Source organism: Halyomorpha halys, unplaced genomic scaffold, assembly GCF_000696795.3.
Source record: "Halyomorpha halys isolate HHAL.00 unplaced genomic scaffold, Hhal_1.1 Scaffold374.1, whole genome shotgun sequence".
NCBI lineage: Eukaryota > Metazoa > Arthropoda > Insecta > Hemiptera > Pentatomidae > Halyomorpha > Halyomorpha halys.
This window is the reverse complement of record NW_027112597.1, coordinates 246,288-269,034: the sequence shown is the minus strand read 5'-3', so window position 1 is coordinate 269,034 and position 22,747 is coordinate 246,288. Positions and strand designations below refer to the sequence as shown.

Sequence of the window (22,747 nt, the reverse complement as noted above, 5' to 3'; positions counted from 1 at the left end):
ACTACAAAATAGTTAATTATGTTTATCTTTGTAGGAGTAGTAGTTTTTATGATATTTGACAAAATAAACTTATAAAATGTTAATTTCTAGTAGTTCGTATAAAATGTTGGATTTTTGAAAAAATATATCTCTAGATACATATGTCTGCCAACACTCAAAATAAAGGAAATTTAACTTACTATAAAGTAGTTTATGACACTTATCTTCGTAGGGGTAGTAGTTTTTATGATATTCACATGTGAATATAAATTTGGCAAATGAAAATTTGTCCGAACAACTATAAATCAATTTATTTTAGCAAATTTCATGTAAACTATTACTCATACGAAGATAAACATCATAAACTGCTTTATAGCACATTAAATTAGCTTTAATTTGAGTGCTAATAGAGATCTGTACGTCAAATGGTTTTTGAGATATAATTTTTTCAAAATAAATTCACTAACTACTGATCTTTTAGTACGTCCCATACAACATTTTTATGAAATGTTGCTTTTTAAAAAGCTATATCTCGAAAACTATTAAGCTTAAATAACTCTATTAGGGCTCATATTTTAGCAAATTTACTCTTCTTTAAATTACGTTCCCTTAGGTTTTCTTGTGTTGTTCCTACTTTTTAAGATATAGAGCTCCGAATGAAAAATTAGTGTTTTTTATCGCTTTGAAACAGCTGCCATTTTTTATTCCCCCTACCTATACTTGGCAGACTAATCAATTTTGACTAGTAATTATACACAGCTTTCATTAAAGTAATCATAAATTGGGATGAGATAACTGCCTTTTTTCTCCTCTTGGGCTCTTGTACTAACAGGAGCCTAACGGAATGGGAGGAGGAAAGTTACCTCCGTCAATAATTTTAAAACTGGAAAGTTGGGTAATTGACACATCATAAACATTCTATACTAAAAGTAAACATTTAACAGTGTGCGCTATTTTGGTGATGAGTAAATGAGCCTGATATTTCATTGTCATTTAGATGAAGTAGTGTTATGATAAAAAATTATGTTTTGTGTCTCAGGGCAAATTTCAGACCTAATATTAAATTCAGTATCAAACATCTGATTTATTATTATTATTTTTGATAAGGAAACTTTGCGATCGACCATGAACAAAACAAAAATTAACCACTCTTTGATATTAGAGATTTTATTTTCATGATAAAATACGTAAATCAAAAAATTGTGACCGATAAGAGGTTTCATACGCCCATATGTCGTCCAGTCAGGAAGATAGAAGAAAAATAGTAAGTTTTTTTGAATCTTATAAAATAAATAAACCAATAAAAGTGAGGGGAGGAATTTATTTTCTTTATGAAGGGTGTCGATCACTGATGCGTGAGCACATTGACTACTCTGGGTGCTGCTCAATAATAGCCCGAATTTCTTTTTTTTATGAACTTTAGCACTAAATTCTAAAATTTAGCTAAGTTGTTGATACGAATTTATAATTTTTTGCGGATAACATCTACGAGAAATTAATGTCCAACAAATCAAAGTAATTGGTACACATCTTAGTTTTTATCACTCGCTCAGGAAAGAAATGAAAGATGACGGGATGTTTCAGAAATGTATGTAAGACGGAAACGGATGTGTTCTAGTAATTTGTTTGTAGAACTGAAGAACTGGATTGACCAGTTTACCAAAGTGTTACTAGGAAGTTATAAATTGCCAGTTACTCTAGTATCATTGGAATTTTTTTTGTCTCAAACTTTTTTTTTTTTTTTAAATTCAATTCTATTAATAGGCTTGACAAATTATTATCAAATGCTAATACTATAACAAAGTCTCAATTTACGATTTTTTAATTAACTATATGAGAAATGTTTTATCAATTATCCACTTTTGGAAAATTATGACCAAAAAAAAATTTTTTTTGGAGCATCTCCTGTAGATAAGTTAAATTTTTATTGAGAATGTCGATTTGTAATATCTATTTGAAAGGCACAAATATGAAGTCTGAAATAAATTGAATAGGTTTTAGTTAAAGAATTTTAATTTGCCAATAAAACTTATACTTTTGATAAGTGGGATCTATGACACCTATATGGCTGAGTGAAGTTGTGATTAAGGTCAAACTTTAGTTGATTCCTGTCAATTTGAGGTATAACTTTTTATTTCTTGATTTTAACTGTGGACAAAAAAAATGAATTGATAGCCGAATTTATAATTAAATTAAAATAAATAAATCTTAAAGTTATTTCAACAAAAGTATTTTGATATTCTTGAAGAAGTTTGTCGGGGAGTGCGGTCAGCAAAGAACAACATAAATAAACAAAACCATATTTATTTATTTTATGCCGACGTTTCGACCTGAGTTTCAGGTCTTCATCAGGGCTATAGAACAGAAGAGATAACAACAACATTTAGAGTAACATACAATTGAAAAGGAATAGTATATAAACAAATTTAGAATTATATAAAATACTGAATTAAATCATAAATGATAAAAAATGATAACTGATAATTGAATAGTACAAAAATTTTAATTGATTGATATTTGTGGAATTGTATGGTAGTAAATTGAAAACAGTGACTAATATAATATCATGTAGGTAAGAAGATAAGTATAATATAAGATATCTTATATTATTAGAATAGGTAAGAAGATAAGTATAATATAAGATATCTTATATTATACTTATGTTCTTACCTACATGATATTATATTAGTCACTGTTTTCAATTTACTACCATACAATTCCACAAATATCAATCAATTAAAATTTTTGTAATATTCAATTATCAGTTATCATTTTTTATCATTTATGATTTAATTCAGTATTTTATATAATTCTAAATTTGTTTGTATACTATTCCTTTTCAATTGTATGTTACTCTAAATGTTGTTGTTATCTCTTCTGTTCTATAGCCCTGATGAAGACCTGAAACTCTGGTCGAAACGTCGGCATAAAATAAATAAATATGGTTTTGTTTATTTATGTTGTTCTTTGCTGACCGCACCCCCCGACAAACTTCTTCAAGCATTAATCTACGGTCAACTATCTACACCTTATTTTGATATTGTTTGACAAAACAAACTAGACCGGATAGAATAATGTATTCATGCACGACTAATTTTTGTCATGCTACCAGATGAAGCAATTGATGTGAATTCTGATGAAGTGGAACCTGTAACAATGCAATTAAAATGTTGGTAGCCTTGAAAAAAAATCTTTGGCAGTATGGAATAAGTTGGTATGTCAAAAAATGACAATGAATTAACTAACAAATGTGACCTTATAATGTTTATTTTAATATACCGTACAAAAACAAAAAAAAACTTTCTTTTGAAAACAGAAATTATCCATATTATACAAAAGTGGAATTATTTTCCTGAAAATTTTTAGACTTTCCCTAGTTATTTCGTATGACTGGAGATATATCTGCAAACAGTTGTTATAAGAATTTTTACTCTTTTTAGCATTGAACTGAGTTGAACTTTCATTGAAATAAGTATTTAAAAAAATGACAATAAAGGATACATCTATAAAGATTATAAATATAATTAGTTAAATACCTGCTCAATTATTATTTGCGCCTGCTGCTGCTGGGGTGGGGTTGTGTTATTAAGAACCTCCGTGTTTAGGGTCTTCGTTCTCATTTTTTTCTGGAAAAAAAAGAAAAAATAATTTCAACTCATTTGACTCCAAGGCTTTAGGTAATGCTGAGATTTTATTGCTGTAAAAATACCATTCATGTCATAATACATTGTCAGTATATTATTCTCATTTTAATCACGTAATATTAGAATATATATTATAGGTTTCTTAACATTGAATTATGAATAGTTAACATTGTATAACATATAGTAATAATAATAATAATAATAAAGGCCTAACGTACCCGAAGGTCCGTTGCCGACACCACGAATCGCTTTCTACATACATCCTTCCAGTGACGCCCACACAATTCTACTAAATCAGTTTTAAAACAATCCTCCCATCTACGTTTCGGTCTACCACTCAGACGTTTATCCGTCAGTTCTGTGTTTCATAATATTTTAGGAACCCACTCGTTATTTAACCCCTACAACCTTACATGCCTATCTTAAGCGCCCCAACTTGAAATATATTTACCGGATGCAGTTCCCTTAATTCAGTTTTGTGTAGCTTTCTAAATTCTCTCGTTAATTCATCCTTATTCGGTCCGAATATTTTAAGTAATACTTTATTTTTGAAATCCTTGAGGTTGAGGCGCTTTTCATCCCTTAGTGTAAAAGGCCACGTCTCATATCCATAAAGGACAGTGGGAAGGATAATATTTACAGAGGTTTTCAATATAAAAATGTATAATATAAAAAGTATAATATAACTGCAAAATTTAACAAAACCTCTTTATGACCTAATCTGACGGTTACAATTAATCGAGATAGCAATGAACCAGTCCTTAGTCCTTAATGGAAGCTCTATGGGCCAAAACTGTAAATATATTATATATATGTATATATAGTTGACCATAAAAATTGATATATAGGAAGATGGTCAGGGTTGTGGTCAAAGGAGAAACAAAAATAGTTTACAACTATTTATTTTCCGACGTTTTGCCCCACTTTGTAGGGCTCCATCAGGGCTAAAAAGATACAAAATTATACAATGATAAGAATAAAAATACAATGATAAGAATAAACAATGGCAAGAGTAAACATTTTTTATATAAAAATACGTAAAATATACAGTTAAAAAATAGAGGAGATGTACATAAAACAAAAACAATACGGGGAAGGAAAAAAAATTGAGATTAAATAAACGTCATGAAAAAATAATACTTATACATAAATAAGTAATAATAAATGAGAAAAGAAAAAGTCTGTACTGTAATATATATTATATACTGTAAATATATTAATTTGGTCAAAGGTGAGACGATTTTTCCTATTCCTTGAAAAGTTTGATGGAACGTTAGTTATATTTTTAGAGGGAGCTCCTATTTTATTCAACACTACATTAATTTATTTAAAATAACTAGTCGAATTCACTTGGCCATTTAATCACTGATGAGTTTATGAGTATTACGAACATCAAACATTTCAAATCTGAGTTCAACTGAAATACACGTTTTTGAATTCACATTGATTAAAAATCGATATTTGTACAATTTCAAATCGATTTAAATATCAATATTTAGCTTGAGATAAAAATATGGGAACCCGATATAATATCGATGTTTTTGTCAATATATGGAATTACTATTTCGATATATTTGAAAACTATATGTAAAATATAAATATATATCGATATTTACACATCTCTCTCTACAGCTCTGTCTGACTAAGATCATTTCAGTCCATAGATACGAAACGGTCATTCTATAGGAACTTGAGACGATATTATTGAACAGACAAAGTATAAAATTCTAGTGACCTTCCCCAATATATACATAACATAATATATAACAAGCATGTTATAGCTCAGCCTTATTACTCTGTTTTTCTTTCTCTAATAGAGCTTCCCTACTACATACAGAATCATCCCATTGTCCAATTACAGATTACTTTTATTTTTTTACTTCATTATTAATTAGTTCTTAATTACTTTTATTGTAATAAGCTGGCTCACTCGGTACTCATTGGTACTGGTGGAATAAATAAATCACTTTACATGCTTTGTATGAATTAATTGCAGTATTTCTTTAATATTTATAATATATCAATGCCGATATTTAAATAAAATCGATAAATCAGAATAAAACTATCGGATAACTATAAATATTTCGATATTTTTATATATCCACATTGCAAAGGCAGTGTTGCAAGATAATTACACCATCTATTTCTGAGAATTTTGCTTCGGCTTATCACTTATTATGTTATTGGTTATAGTACAATCTACATGCTACTCTCATGAAAATAAAAGGAATTGACCATTATTCATTCTTCTTTTTTTTTTTTTTTTCAATACATTGGCGAAATTTAGGGATTTCATAAATTTGTTATAAAATTTGCTAACGTAAAATAATTGAGACACAAAAGAGACAAATACGTCACCAAAAACAATAATTTATATATTTTGTAACAAATTTAGAAGTATTTAATCTTTTATTATGTATATAAGATTGAACTGGTGTAAAACTTGAATTAAAAAATTTCTAAGATTTGTAGCTTGCAAATAATGGTTGATTATTTATTTATTTGCTTATTATTGGATTTTCTTTTTAGGAAGTCTGGTAAGTAAATTTCAATACAATTTTTTGGGGTTAAAAAACTTTCAAATTGAGTTTATTTTATTCTAAATTAATAATATGCACAAAGTTTTGGGACTATTGTCCCATACTCATGTACTTTAATAACCCATAAACAATAATAAATCACTGTAATAACCAATCCTCATCCATGTGTATTTATAATTCATACAATTATATCTACCTCATAATTAGTAAACATTTTAATTTCATAAAGGAAATCATGTCATTATCTACATTGCTTGGCAAAAAGAATTGCTTTACACTGTTTCCATTTTAATATAATTCATTATTGGTACATTCTTTTCCTCTCTTTAGGACAACCATTGCTCTATATTTCTTACTACCTCTTTGGACCTAATCTCATGTCCAGTGTTTTTTCCAATGAGCTATGAGAGGGCTGCGCTGGGATTTCGAAGGGCCCTGCTCTAGCCCTCAAACGCAGGGGGATAGAATAGATCCAAGGTCGAGATTGTAAATATTATATATAATTTAATTTACATTGTTTGATTATGTTCATTTTATTTATTTATTCCTCTGTATATATCGCATACATATTTTATTTATTATTTCTCTTTTTTATTTTTTGTATGATTGTGTCCAATTAGGACTATTACTCACTGCCCAAGTTTGTGGCAGATTGTAATAGTACTTATCAACAAATAAAGTAATTAATAATAAGAAAAAGTTTGTATAAAAGGATGTGGTCGTAGCAGTTAATTTGAAACACTTTTTTTTTTTTTTACCGATGCTCTACTTTAAAAGATCAGAATGGGCGTTGAAGGAAATGTTGCGTGCATTTGTTTCATAATCCTTCTGAAGCATCTAAATGTTTTGTTTTTAATTAATCCAAAGCAGATACATATTTAATTTCATATTAGCTCAGTACCAGGAATTTTCATATTGTCAATTCTAAGAGTGATCATTTAGAACTCGCATTAATCGTTAACCGGTTGTCTGAGCGTGAAGATTAATTTACGTCATGATGACAGAGCAACCGTATGCTACCGTTAAGTCACTAATAAAACTAAAGGTTAGAGGTATTCCTTACTTGTGGAAGTACAGTTGGCATCATTTATACCAGGCATATTTGGTTATAGCCGATAGTCGTTACAACCAATCACTACAGAAAACAAGTAAATGTGATATGGGAGTTTTTTAAAAATCAACTATTGCTACAAAATATTGATAAATTATTTCATTTAGATGGTTGGGGGTACGGTCAAAATAAAACACAAATAAGTTTAAGTAACTTATTTAATCGTGCCAACGTTTCTGCCAAAATTTCTAGCCTTTATCAGGGCTAAGAACAGAACAAGATATTTTTAATTTTTTTTTTATTTTCTGTATTCATTGGATGTTATTTTGTTTTGTTCTTAGCCTTGACGAAGACTAGAGATAGAAAAGTTCTGGCCGAAATGTTGGCATGATTAAATAAGTTACTTCAACTTATTTGTGTGTTGGGCCGCCTTTCTCCTCGTTTAAGTCATCCACGCTCAACTATCTCTCATGATTATTTTATTTAGACGATGACGCAGACCTTTAGTTTATGTAAGGGAGTATATTGCGGCTTCTTCGCATTTTAAACCACCTCAGAAGTACGTGTTGGGTTTAAAATCACGGAATTTCTTTACTTTTAAGCAATCCATCTTTTCTACAAGATCTCGAATTAAGACTCTACGCCAGATTAATTGTAAAACTTCGAAGTAATGTAAAGCTTGTCGAAGGAAGCAATAAAATTAAACATCTAACAAGTCATTGGACGATAATGAATCTTCAAAGCATGGGTTAAAGTAAAAGAAACATCAATTCTTCGGAAAATTAGAGTTCTTCAAAAAGCTTTCATATAGATGCCTGAAACGCCGTGGCTAAAACAGTTTTTTTAATAATTCGATGGGTCGTTACAGAATGAGTCATTCTAGCCGATCAGTAATCACAACCGTAGTTGCTATATCGATATATAGATACATTGGAAAGGCTCTCAAAATCACGGGTTCGAAAATATTTGACGCTGTAAACTGATACGTAGTTATATCTGATCGTTATAAATGATATCCTGGTTTCACCGGTGTTACACCATAGTGTTACACCAGTTCAATCTTATATTCATGATAGAAGATTAAATACTTTTTTTTCGGGCAAGATTCCCATTGGAGTCCTATACTGCCTAACCATGGTTGGGTGTCAAAGTTTTTCATTTTGTGGGATCGCCACTCAATAAAAAAAGTCAATGCCCCAGGCCGAATTCGAACCGGTACCGCCAATATACATCAAATCGTTAAGACTGTGTCTTAACCACTGAGCTACGTCCATTAAATACTTTAAATTTGTTACAAAATAAATAAATTATTGTTTGTTGTAACGTTGTATTTGTTTCTTTCGAGTCTCATTTATTTTACGTTAGCAAATGTTACAACAAATCTAATAAATCTCTAAATTTCATAAATGTATTAAAAAAGAAGAAAGAAAGAAAAACGAACAATTGCTTTTATTTTCATGTTTGAAGCATGTAGATAGTAACATAACCAATAACTACAAATGTGTATTTGATAAGTTATAACCCGAAGCTACTAAGCTTGATAACATTATAAATGATATCCAGTGAAACCATCTTAGTAATAAAACTGATGCAATCTAAAGTTAATAAACTTGTGCGCCCACGTGCCGCTGTCATGGCAACTTCACACACTTTCACTATCCAAACTTTTTATTAAGTATGAAATAATTTAAGAAGCACTTTTTTATATTTAGATGAATTTATTTTTCCAATAAAAGCTGGGTTGTTGGGCGTTTAAATGAGTAATTTTGTAGACTTACCAATAGAATGAGACCGAGCAAGCAACAAATTTAGACGCTATTACTTTACTAATATATATTACTTGTATTAATACATAATACTCTATTATTATATAATTAAAGATTACCTTCCTTTTTGGTTTTTTACTGATTCTGTAATAAATCAGTTTTTAATCGAAATCTTATTTCAGATTTTTGATCCAACGCACCCTTAAGCCTTAATCGCAAAAAACAAAACAAAAAAGAAACGGAAGCGGAATGGTTGTTGGCTATATGCGCGTAAATGATCCGGAAAATTAAAAAAAACCTAAAAAATGCAATCTTTGTAGAATCCAATTTTCCATAAGAATCGGTCATCATAATTTGATTTTCCTAGACTGGGCAAGGGAACTAAAATGGCTGTCATAATGAAGCCTCTGTTAAGAATACCTCTATTGTGATGAGATTTTCTTGTTATTTTGAGTTTTTTCCGCACCGTTTCCTCGCAAAAATTAGAAAAAAAATAATAGAAATTCGTCAAATTCGGACTATTTACGTCTTCAGGACGCATCGGATTAAAGTTTACCCGAAATGAATGCGTTTTAACATTTAATCTACCTTCAGCATTCTTAAAAGCTTTATTCCGTAAGTTAGATGCGGTGGAGAGACTCATGAAACCCGGTGTATTAACAGATTACCTGAAACAGACTTCCTTACTCAATTTCGGTATATTATCGATTATTCTGTTATTATCGTTTTGACCAAAATATGAGACAGAGCCTGGAGACGGTGCCAGCTAGGTGGGTCTGTCCCACGGTGCCAGCAGCGTACCCACTCCACGTACCCACGCCGTGTTCTGAATACATGATCGCCTTCCTCAGGTCCAGGCTACATAGTTGGGCGGGTGGACCTCTACCATATAACACCATATTGGCACCACAGCTCAACGCCATCCTCCTGTTCTCTCTTCTGGAATGAGACTGGGGAAGAAAATCGTGCTTACACTGAAGAAGACTCAATCTTAGAAACGTATCTACGATTCAATATGGAAGAAAGTGACCAGAACGCGTACATCCTTAGTTGACACTTTCATAAGCCATGATAATTTATTATATTGTTATATTATAAATATCATTATTTTGACATCATAGAATATTTAGTTAATCTGAATGATTGGCTTTATTTTGAATGTCATATTTGTAAATATTTACGTATAATATGGAAAATGGTATATGAATACTCAAAAAACTGCTATTTCTAGGATTCTATCTGTGTTGGATCTAGTACCAGGCCCACCCAGGGTCATGAGGGAGCTAGGGTTGCTGCTTGAATAAAGAAACAGTAGTTGTAAAGAGTCAGGATTAAAATGCATCTGGTGAAGTATCCTTAGCTATTGAAAACGTCCATGAAGCAATAAAATAAAAACAGTGAGGAGCAAGCAGAATAAAAAATAACACTTCATGTATAAAAAAAAAACCGATAGAGCAACACATTTGGTGTCCTACATCACTATTAATTAAATGTCAAGAAATGGATTTATTATATACTATATTTGGATAATTATTAGATTAATTCGGAGAAATATATGAATATGCCTAATAATACCTCTCTGAAAGTTTTAGTTTTTAAATTATATTGTAATGATTGTAGATATGGTGCGTTCAGTTTCGGATTATCTGAAAAATGGGGAACTGAAAGTCCCCCTGTATACTTATTTTTATATGTACACTTATATAAGGTGCATACTTATATGCATAGGACTGATTACTTTGTTTTATTTTTGTATAATCATCATATATAAACATTTTAGCATATATATGAACTGGCATATAGTAATCCGGAACATTTTATAACACTAGTCTACACGGTTTACATACTTTTGCTAAAATGTGTGTTTCTGTATGATTACAGTGTGCTTTATTGATTACATGTAGAGCAAATAAAATTACTAAATACTTTAAACAAATAATAGCATAATATATGAATAATAATGATTTATAAACATAGAATATAATAGAAAAATAGAAATGATTTTACTTTTCTTGATCTGTTTCTCTTAAAATAGACTAACAGAAGTCCCCAAATGACCAAAAGTCCCTAAAAACCTTTGTGTCTATCTTCAAAAATTGTTCTTGTTGTAAACGCTCAATCTGTTAGTCACTCAAGGTGCCCAAGTTGTCAGGGAAAATGCCGATGGGTGAGTGGAGAAAATGTATCTTAAACATGTTCACACCCATTGCATGATAGTTTTTTAAGAAGTCAGCTGAATTTTTTTCATAGTTATCATCTTAATGATTTATATAGAATACAAGGACTATTGGAAAGGAATACCGAGACTTTTTTTATTTAGTTGATAGAAGTTTTCAAAGTCCTTATCTGACATTAGTTTACGTATCTGTGGACCGACAAAAATTTATCCTTTTAATTTTGCATCTGAAATACTTTGAAAATTGTGAGTAAATAATTAAAAACAGAATTGTTTTTATCCATGGCTTTGACGAAATTTTTTATCAGGCCCAATTTGATGTCTAATGGAGGGAAAAATTACTTTTATTTTCGGATCCTCCAAAGATGTATAGTATAGTTCGGACAGACTAATTTTTCTTGGTGTTCTCCAGCTCGACCCTCCAACAAGCACAAAAAAACATGAATATTTGGCATGCCTGCCATGAAAGCCTAAAAACATACCAACTACTTTTAAATCGCCACATATTTTCCAGTTGTGCTGTTCACATTGTATCATTCCGAAGGCAGATTCTAATTCTGGATTAAAAATTCATAAAGAAAAAGTCTGAAATGATTTATGTGACTGTTTAACCGAATCCATCAACTTTGAAGTTAGTTACGTTTTTTATACATTATCATTTTTTAAAGCTCATATCTTTGTACCAACTCGATGAATTTTAACGGTCATTGTTTTAAAGGGAATTTAACAGTCTTAACGGACAACAGTAAGACGGGTGATACCCAAGTATTATGTTGATCGTGATCTACTACAAAAATCATATACATATACCATAAAAAAATTTCATTTTAATTTCAATAATGACTTTGAAAATTATTTCACCATAATCTACCATTTTTTTTCGGTTTGCTATAACATTTACTCTATATCATAAAACTCTTTAAGTAATAAAAGTATGGTATTCGGCCGAAAAATTTTCACGAAACATTAATGTCCCCTTTTAGGATTTTGTTTAAATAAAATAATGTTTACGAAGTCAACATTACTTTTTCTACAGTCATTTTCTATTCCTTATTGTAATTATTTTTTAATCACGGTAGATGCCAAGTTAATTTTACACTACTCATTTATGAAACAGAGATGAAATTATAAATTTTGGACATTTAAGAAGAAGCAATTACACGGAAAAAAAGGTCCATCTTCCACGGCTTTTGCTGTCAAAACAGGAAATAGCTGTATCTAGTTTCAGAGCAGGTGTACGGGCTCCTACTATCGGACCGTCTGCTTTTGTCAGGATTTTAAACCAGGCAACTACAGAAACTATACAATCGCCTGGTAGTAAAGCTATATAATAGTAATATGTTTAAAAATAACGTGTTGTGGAGATTAATAATTCATATTAAAAAAAGAATAATAAATTATAAATATATATATAATAAATTATAAGTTAATAAATTAATATAAATAAATAATAAGTTAATAAATATATAAGAATAATATAAAAATATTAAATATACGTATGACATTTGACATTGAACTGGTTAATTTTTTTTTATTAATATTAAATATAAAAACGAATTAATATATATTGAACAAATTAATTTTTTGTTTCAAATTTAAAACAAATCTTTATACACTGAAGTAATAATCAAGTGGAAACGATGTTAGGCGTAGATTTTATTAATGTTTATATTTCTTTAATCAGTAATTCAAAGCCTTATCTTTATAGATTGGAGAAGATGGTCGGGGGTTGCGGTCATTAAAGAACGACATAAATAAACAAAAAAATATTTATTTATGCCGACGTTTCGACTTCATCAGGGAGTCAAGCGGATCTACTAAAACTATCGACACCTTCTTATCTTTATAGTACTGATCTTCTATCAGGTAATAAGTCTGTAGGTTTCAAACTCTGTTCTGGCCCAGTAAAAGCTGTCTCTGGATTTATCTGTCGAAAGAAGTTTAGGAACCTTTCTAAATTCAAGATAGTCTCAACATAAAAACAGTCACTTGAAAACTCAGCGTTTTTAAATTATGACGGACGGCACAGTTAATATTTTCAAAACTGATACCGTCAAAGTCACCAAAATTGTCCAGTTCAATGGTAGTTGCCCTTTAGTGATTTTACTAAGTATTTTTACCATTTGAAAATGAGCCTCTATTCATTCATTTAAAAATAATGTTTTTAATGTTTGAATAAACGAAACAACTCATGTGATTTCACTTACATCTAGTTATCATGAAATGTTTTTTAGTATTATTTCATCGTGTGAAATATTATTATTTCGGCCTGTCACGTGAAAGGGTCCGTTTTAATTTCCAACCGGTGGTGCCCAGAAGGGAGCGTATTGTAGTCGTGCCTTCGAAATATTTGATGAACAGTAAATGATTTTTTTGGATGGAACCATAGGGTTTCAATTTAGAAGGACTGTCAATGGAAAATAAAGAAAAAAATGTTAATACACCCTACACATTTACTACCACCTGCTATATAAATATTAGAAAGTCATAGAGTGCACCTAAAACTCCTTGTGATATATATTTTCAACAAATTTAGCAATTACTTAATAATGTTATTTATACTTTACGTTTTGTTGCGATTTGTTTTCTCTTGAATTCATAACACACATTTTAATATTTTTACATTCAAACACGACTTCTCTTTTCTTATCTCCAATCTTCGGCAGCCTAAACTACAAGAAATGATAGTATAGCTTTGGTGGTGGCGAGCGCGAATGAGTGGAAAATTAGTTTGAGCAGTTTAAAAATAATAAGAAAACTATGTTGAAGGCTATTAGTTGACGGTATGTAATTAATTGAAGGTAGATAGTCCAAGTAACATTTAAAAAAAAGTTACACAAAATATTAGAAAAAAATTATTAAGAACCACAAATGAATAATTTTTTCTGCTATTTTCTGCACATTTATGACCGCCACCCGTACCCTCCATCAATTATAGAAGAAAACTCCCAGCTGAGAGACCTCCTACAGTTTGAAGGGTTTTCCAACTCAATACCATGAGGTCCACAATTAAAATACATTTGGAGAAAAAATAAAAATAAAAACAATCTCAATTTATGGGTATCAGATGAACTCCTAGCTCCATAATTCGAAATAAACGTTTACGAAATAAAGGAACCATACAGCGTATTCTGTACACAGCTTATTCTCCATATATGTCCAGAACAGATTTTGATTTTCGGAGGAAATTGCAGAAAATTATTTGTGAGGTAATTTTTGAAAATTATTAACAGATTAAGAAAACGTTTTCTGGCTTAACATATTCCAACATCAATGAAATTGTCAGTTCTAAAATAAAAATAAAAAGTTGCTCGCAAGGAAAAGTACATAAAAAAGTAAGGTATTAATGTGAAAAAAATGTTTTCACAAAGACTGAAATGGATATATAACGTTGTTGTGGATATAAAGTTGTCGGATTGTTGTAGAAATAACGAAGGAATCACTAATTTTTTTTTTTCCGTTCCCGCTAAAACAGAAATAAAAGTGAATTAATAAGTGCACTACTGTGAAAAAAGAAAAAAGTAATTCGTGCTGGGTCTTACCTTTCGTATTTTAAGGTTACCTGTTATGTTTATTTGTTATACATGAGATATCCACTCTAAAAGATGTTATTTTAAATCCGGAGGTGAGGGACCTCAGGAATCACTGAGCTCTGCTTGGACGGGTAAATTTCCTAGCTGTCGACCGTAACGTAGATGAGAGGATTTCATAAGCTGAGATTTTGATGATTGACCGAATTCAGTTTGATGGAGTTTAGTTAAAAGAAATGTGCAGCCGAATTACTGGTTTTATTGGCATAGAACCAGCAAATTCACATCTATTACATCATTATTTGTTTGAATTATTAAAAAAGGGATTTGATTTTTTTTTTCAATATTGATCTAATCATACACAATAAAGATGAGTAGTGATAAATCATGATTGACAAACCTATCATCTTTTTTACATTATACATTCCCTTAATTTTCTTTTTCCTAATCAAACTCATTTATCTGCAATTTTTTAACTCTCAGATTGCATAAAAAATATACCTCAAATATGATATCTTGGAGTAAAATTGCCAATGATACCAGGAATAAAATCCGATACAAATTTGAATGCAAAAGTAGACTTTTTTATAAGTAAAACATAGTAATGTCCGTGAAAAATGACTATGTTGTATTTATCCATAATTGAAAGTATTCATCAAATAACCAACAAATATTTAGAATTGTATCATGAATTAAAATTGCTAAACAGGATAACCATTAACCATTTTAAACTGTTCAAATGGTACACCGTACACATTATGATGTTGTAAGATATTTATATCAATTTTTGCTTCATTCATTCATGGTAAGAATTATCACATTGAGGAACAATTATTATTTTTTGTTGGCATGGGTATTGGAGTGAAATTTAGATACACTAGTACACTAAAGTAATCGATGTATATTGTATTTCGATCATTCCATAGGCAACTAAAAAAGAAGTTTGAAATTGTGATTTGCTACATAATAGTTACTAATTAATTTAATCAATTAATTAATATCTCGTGGTAAGAGAATATTCAATTTCTCTTGCATCAGTGGCCAATGTGATTTATAAATGGTGAACTTACTATAATGGTGAACGTATTACTGTTGATAGTGAACTAATTAGGTCACCGAATTGGGTACACTAAATATCCTATTTGTTCATTAAGGGTACAGTCGTCCAACCTATATTTTTTTAATTAAAACTTAATATGTATTACAAGACAACATAATATTTTTGCTCATCAGACTCTAAACAAAGAAACAATAATAGTCTTATAGTGTACGAGGAGAAGATGGATGGTGCTGCAGTCAAATTGAAAGACAAATAAGTTGGTGTAACCTATTTAATTGTGCCAACGTTTCGGCTAGAGTTTCTAGCCTTCTTCAGGGCTAAGAACAGAACAAGGTAACAACTACAGTAAGTATAGAAAATAAAAAATAAAATATAAACATAATGACATAAAATGAATAATTTTACAGAATAAAATTAATAAAATGAAGTGATGAGAGAAGTGGGAAATAAAATGTATACATAGGTAATTGAAAAAGTGGGTAAAATAACATAATTAAGTAAATAAAATAAAAATGAAGTTATATAATACAAAGAAGTATGAACATATTAGTTATTAATAATTTAAAAATTGAAATATGGAAAGATAATTTTATTTCCCACTACTCTCATAACTTCATTTTATTAATTCTATTCTTTAAAATTATTCATTTTATGTCATTCTATTTATATTTTACTTTTTATTATCTATACTTATTGTGGTTGTTATCTTGTTCTGTTCTTAGCCCTGAAGAAGGCTAGAAACTCTAGCCGAAACGCACCCCCAACCATCTTCTCCTCGTACGTCATCCACGGTCAACTATTTCTCATAATTAAGTCTTATAGTGCGATGTTTTTTTAAACTAAAAAAATTGTAAAGTCTAAGAATATGAATGAATAGCTTCTTATAAAAAAAAATTTTAAAAATAGATATTGGAGTCAATTCAGCAAATTTGATATTTTTCTCCTATTTTGAAAGCTAAGATGATTAATATGTCAATTTGAAACCCTTTATCACAAAATCTCCATTTCCCTGTGTGATAGGTCATCAAGTCAGTGTAATAATTTTAGCAATGTTAGTATAATCTCAGAAGTAACTAAGATAATTCGATTTCGAACGCTCATAGATTGCATAGATTTTTATTGAAATGGAAATTACTTATTTCTGCTGTTCGCACAATCCCAGTTGATCTTTATAAAATTTTACCTGTTTAGGCATGTCTGCACGACCCATAGTCGAATCTGCGACTTCCTAATTAGCCAAAATGAATAAAAAAATATAAGGAAGGGATTCCCAAACCACAAGAGAATGCTCTCTTTGTTCGGAAGACAGCTGACTCCGAACAGAAGGTGCTTGACCTGACGTAGGTAAGCGTTCTCAGTTAATTGCTATGGGTAACGCAACTAGCAACATCCACCACATCGCTCGGAATAGGATCCCAACTATCTTGGAGGAGCTCGCACTGCTCAGGCGTTGCGTAATACTGGAGCAAGGCGGGGATCGCTAATCATATTTCAAAAATTAACATAGATATTGCCACGTCTTCAGGATCGGATTAATCTTATTATCTCACGGGTGTTCCACCGTGCAAGTCAAAAACAGGACTGAAAGAGAAATCTATTTGAGGGAATGAATCTATTTAAGCACTCAACTATTTTTTTAGATCTCTCATAATAGACATCTTACACATTACACCTGCACTAGTCTAAAATATTCATTATGTTATTTTCATTCTTTGCTTCGACTACTAAAACATATTCGATGTAAATTTCAATGTTGTGGTAAATTGAGATTCGTGAACAATGCATAGATATTAGAGATAAAAATCATCCGTGGAAGACATATCAATCATAATAAAAATAAGACTATAACTCAAAATTCACGATTTTTCAGGAGTACAGAATACAGAGGTTTTAAATACTTAAATATAATTTTTTTATAAAACCGTTACAATATAATGATGATAATAGTACGAAATTTAAAATGCTATAATTGTTGATCAAAACTCAGGAATGGTTCTCCCTTGGTTAAAATTTCGTATCTGTGCATACTGAACTATATAAATTATCATATTTTCTGTTTTTCTGACAGTATCGTGGAGAAGGATCGTGAAAAAAAAATTACGAAGTTCGTTTCTTTGCGATCCAATTTGAACTTATCAGAAGCAATAAATATCGACTATGAGAGAAATTGATAATCAGTTTAAGGAGCGAATGATTTCCACCCGACCTGGCTAAGCAAAGTAACTAGAAACAATTTAAAAAGTCACTAGGAACAACTGCAAAGTCGGAAGCGTCCCATTCTATAACATTAATATGTATGCAGGTATATTATCTTTTTATTTAACTGTTTTATTCCAAACATTCGTTTTTTGCCCCTCAATTCTTTAATACGAATTTTCATAGTAACAGAACAATAAAAATGTTACAGTGACCAGTGGAATTTAAAAAAGAAATACAATACTTATGGATAAGTCGTCAGCGGTTTAATATTAATTGAAATACTACTCAAACATAAATTAAAATAAACTATGGACTGTTTGTAATTACAACCGCTTAAGAAATTAATTTTAATAATGGGGAGAGAGGAAGAGGATGTAAGGGAGAAGGTGCTCATAACGTAATTGCCCAGGGGTGCTAAACGCCGGTATAGCATACCCCCGCTATTAAAGAGAATCAACTTTTCTGTAGAGAATATTTAAAATATGTCGCTCAAGCTTCGAAATAATCTTTGGACGAAATAGGCGGCAAGCAGGTGGAATTTATGAGCAATAAAGTTTATAATAGCAAATAACTAAGGAGCAGTGTATATTCCACGGCACAGCCGTCAGTAGCACTGTCCATTTCGTAGCAAATAGTAGATTTAGCAAACACGTTAGGAAAGGGGAGACTTTAAGGTCCTCTCGGGGCGGAGAGGGGAGCGTTTAACAGCCTTTAGAAAAACGGGTTATTTGCATATGTTTCGTCACTAACACCTTTAATATTAGGAACAGGGTTAATTATTTTAATCGTGGTTTCTCCAAATTTTTTTTAAAAAATAATAATACTTTTTATTTATTGATAGATATTACAATCTGCCACACAGTTGTGGGCAATAGGTAATAGTGATGAATGATCTCATACATACTAAAATAAAATAAATAAATGAATAAAAAAAAAAATAAATAAAAAATTAAAAAACTCTCTTAAAATATATACAAACAAAAGAATAAACAAAATGAACATAATCAAACTATCCCCAAAATTAATAAACTTTTTCACGTTTTCATTATACGTAGGGTATTTGAAAGAAAGAGGGGGTGCTTTTATATCCGTTTCATGAGTTTTGGTGATTTCGGTTAGGTGGTTGGAGGGACGATATTTTGTAACGATGGCTTGAAAGTTTTTTAAAACTTCCTCTATAACTTTTTTGATAAAATTCTTTACAATAAAAATTTCAAAGAAAGTTTTTTAAATTCTAGGATTATTAAAAAATATTAATATTAATCATCATTTATAACACATATGATGGCATTGCCGTTATTCAGATTTCAGTATTTTGCTTAGACTGTAAATTAAAGTTTCCCACTAAAACATTAGTTTTATTTTCATTTCAAGTCCGGGAAGTAAATATCTGTTGGAAAGAGGACAAATGCCGTAAACCTCGACAATTGAGTCAGAAATTGTAGGTTTTTTTTTTTAATACTATACAAAACAATCAAATTATATTACATGTAGTAATATAATGAATAACATTGTATTATTGTGCATAACATATAGTAATAATAATAATGGCCTAACGAACCCCAAGGATCGATGTCAATAGCACCAATCGCTCTCTAAATACATCCTTCTAGTGACGCCCCTCTAAATCCAATTTTACTAAATCAGTTTTAAAGCAATCCTCCCATCTACGTTTCGGTTTACCACTCAGATATTTACTCAGTGTTTACTAACATTTCAGGAATCCGCTCGTGACAGAAGCCCTATAACATTACACGCCCATCTTATACACTGCGATAACTTGAATTATATTTACCGGGTGCAGTTCCCTTAATTCAGTGTTGTGCAGCCTTCTAAATTCTCAGGTTAATTTATTCTTTTTCGGTCCGAATATTTTACGTAATATTTTTTATTTTCGCTAAGGCGCTGTTCATCCTTTAGTGTAAGAGGCCACGTATCGCATCCATAAAGGACAGTGGGAAGGATAAAAGTTTTGTAAATTCTAATTTTTAAATTGTAACGGCGCGAGCTAAGCAGTTTAAAAATTGAAAAATAACAAGCATTTCCCGCCAGCAACCTCGCTTTTATTTCCTAATCATTTTCCTATTTTCTAATTACCGTAGAACCTAAATACTTAAACCTATCAACCAGTTCAAACGTATTTCCCCCTATAGCTGTATCACCGAAATTGCTCATGTTTCTAGTGCTAACCATATATTTTCTTTTATCCTTATTTATTTCAAGACCTATTTCCTTAGTGGAGTTTATTAACGCGGTTGTATTTAGTTCTATAGTTTTCTTGTCCTCACCCAATAATACCTAATCATCAGCATACCCAAGTGCCGGTATTTTACCACCCAAAGTTTAACTCTTTTTGGTATTCATCACACTTTTCATGACGTATTCTAGAGCTGGATTAAATAAGATAGGTGATAAAGAATTGCCTTGTTTTAAACCCGACAGAAATTCGAACATATAGTATCATTTTCGTATTTTAAATAAGAAGGTTAGGGTGCCTACGCCACTTGTTACCTAATTGCTCCTAATTAAAAAATAAAACGGATAAAGTTTTGTATGATAGTTACTGCAATAAATATCGAATGAAAGTATTTCATCACAAGGAAGAATTAGCAAGTGGGATCAGATTACAAATATAATATCTGTTGAAGGAATTGTATGATGTTTTGTTTGAGAAGCTTTAAATATTCTTAACATTTACCATTTTTTAGACTAATTTGTCAGTAAAATGATTTTTTAAATAAATTAAAAATGTTTCATGAGAAAACATTCTGGCTCCAAAAAATAAAAAAACAACAATCGAAAATGCACGTTATAGCCATATTAAAACTGATTAAGAATAAAAGTTAACTTATAGAAGAAGTTCTAATAATCAAGCTTCATTAAACTCAACTGCAACTTAACTTTCTGAATAATTTTAAATATTATGGATTATTATTCGATATAGGCTTTATTTTCTTTGCTAGCATGATATTATCCGTCTTCCTCACACCAAAATTTCTAGAACAAGGTAATACTTTCCTTCCAAATACAGTTTTCAACTTTAGCTAATTTCCTCATTAGCGAGAACAATCATATCAGTAGCCTTCCACCAATGGAATCCCTTAACTGGTGAGAATCTCATTGTTTCTGAAAACGGAAAACCAGAAAGCAAATCAAAACGGACCTCAAATTTCCCACAAGGAGCGTATGTACTGTTATACCGGGCGAAGGACGTGATGAACCGAAGCCTTACCGGGAACACCGGAAGTTGTAGGTGAAGTAGGGGCAAGACAATGCCGTCTTGATTGCTTGTCTTCCGGCCTCTCGCCGGATCAGGTGTATTCCTTACTAGTGGTCTACGCGACGGCCAATTTGTCAATTAGTTTCTCGTAGCTTCTGGTAAACTGATTCACAAGTGTGTTACTTGTCGCTGATCCAAGATACCAATAAATGCTTGATAAGCAAAGAAAGTAACAAAGGTCGGTATTCACACACTTTGTTTGTTCTAGAGCGGCATACATAGTGGATGTCGGACTTTTTCCGACTATTGCCTCCAATTTACAATATTTTTATTACAAAAAAGAAGAAATAAAGACTGGAAAAATGAAAAGAAACCCAATGTCTATAAAGTAGATAGGTGGTAGATGATAAAAATTTAAAGCAACGAAACTAGATAACACATCAAGCAAAGTTCAATAATTTGCATTGGATAAATGTATATTCGTGCTAATTAAAAATAAATTTCTAACTTTTATATAATATTTAAAACAATTGGTAGAATTTTAAGATATACAATCTAAAACTAGAGATGATCCTTGATTCCTTATTCTTTTATTAATATAAACACGGAGAGCTAAATATTTGTAATGTATATAAATATCTATTAGTAGTTCTAAAACAAAAATAACTGAGCACAAACATGTGGATGCAAGACAAGCAAGCGCATGCTAAAACGCCTTTTCATTTGTGCCCAAAAACCGATACTCGACTGGTCGCCCACAAATTCAGACCATCCTGTACCAGCCAACCAAAATATCCCTTCCACATGCTTGCGCATGTGCGAATTTTCTTTAGTTTATAAAGATAAATAATGTAGTTCCATAAAGGTATAATTAGTGTTTTAACACTATAGTTTTAAACCAAATCGTTTGAAGAAAAAGCCTTATACTTGTATAAAAATAATAGTTTTAAGTTTTAAAAACTTTATTCGTTTTACGTCTTGAACTATTTATGTTATTTCTTTTAGTTCAGAAGGTGAAGCAATCCTAATCAGTTTTATGCTGATGTAATCATAGTCATTTCAATATAATGATTTGCTAACTATAGCGTAACACATAATATGTAAATGTACATGATAAAGCTGCTAAAACAACCTTGATTAACGAAAAACGGTTAAGAAATAACTGCCTAGTGACCTGGAACTTTAATGAAAATCAATTATATTGAATTTATAACGTTATAGTAAACATATATCATATTACTATAATTTAATTCCATTCAAAAATTTTTAAATGCGCTTTGATGTTATCGTCAACAGTTTATGACCCATTAGGTAGATGTGAAAGTAAAAACTGCATCTAGAATTCATAAATTTTCAACGCAAGATTTAAAATCTAATTAATATGATATATTTAACACCACCATCGCTAGTTTATGAGGTATTAGTTTGCCTACATATATACATTCATTTGTATATATTTAATTGTTGTTCTTATTTTTTTCTAGGAGGTCAGAAAAAAAAAAAATATTTAACAAAAATAAATTGCCCATCGATGATGATTCGGTAAAAAAAAAAAACACAATATAAAATAACAAATCATAAT

General features: G+C 30.5%; 1 protein-coding gene across 2 annotated transcripts in view; it reads right to left on the bottom strand.

Moving 5' to 3' along the window:
- LOC106681918 (mediator of RNA polymerase II transcription subunit 15) overlaps window positions 1-22,747 on the bottom strand; it is a 220,052-nt gene that overhangs the window by 164,867 nt on the left and 32,438 nt on the right. For both annotated transcript variants that reach the window (XM_014422499.2, XM_067050385.1), the window contains exon 2: window positions 3,516-3,605. In XM_014422499.2, the coding sequence (XP_014277985.1) occupies window positions 3,516-3,605 (90 nt within the window). The remainder of the gene's footprint in view (window positions 1-3,515; window positions 3,606-22,747) is intronic.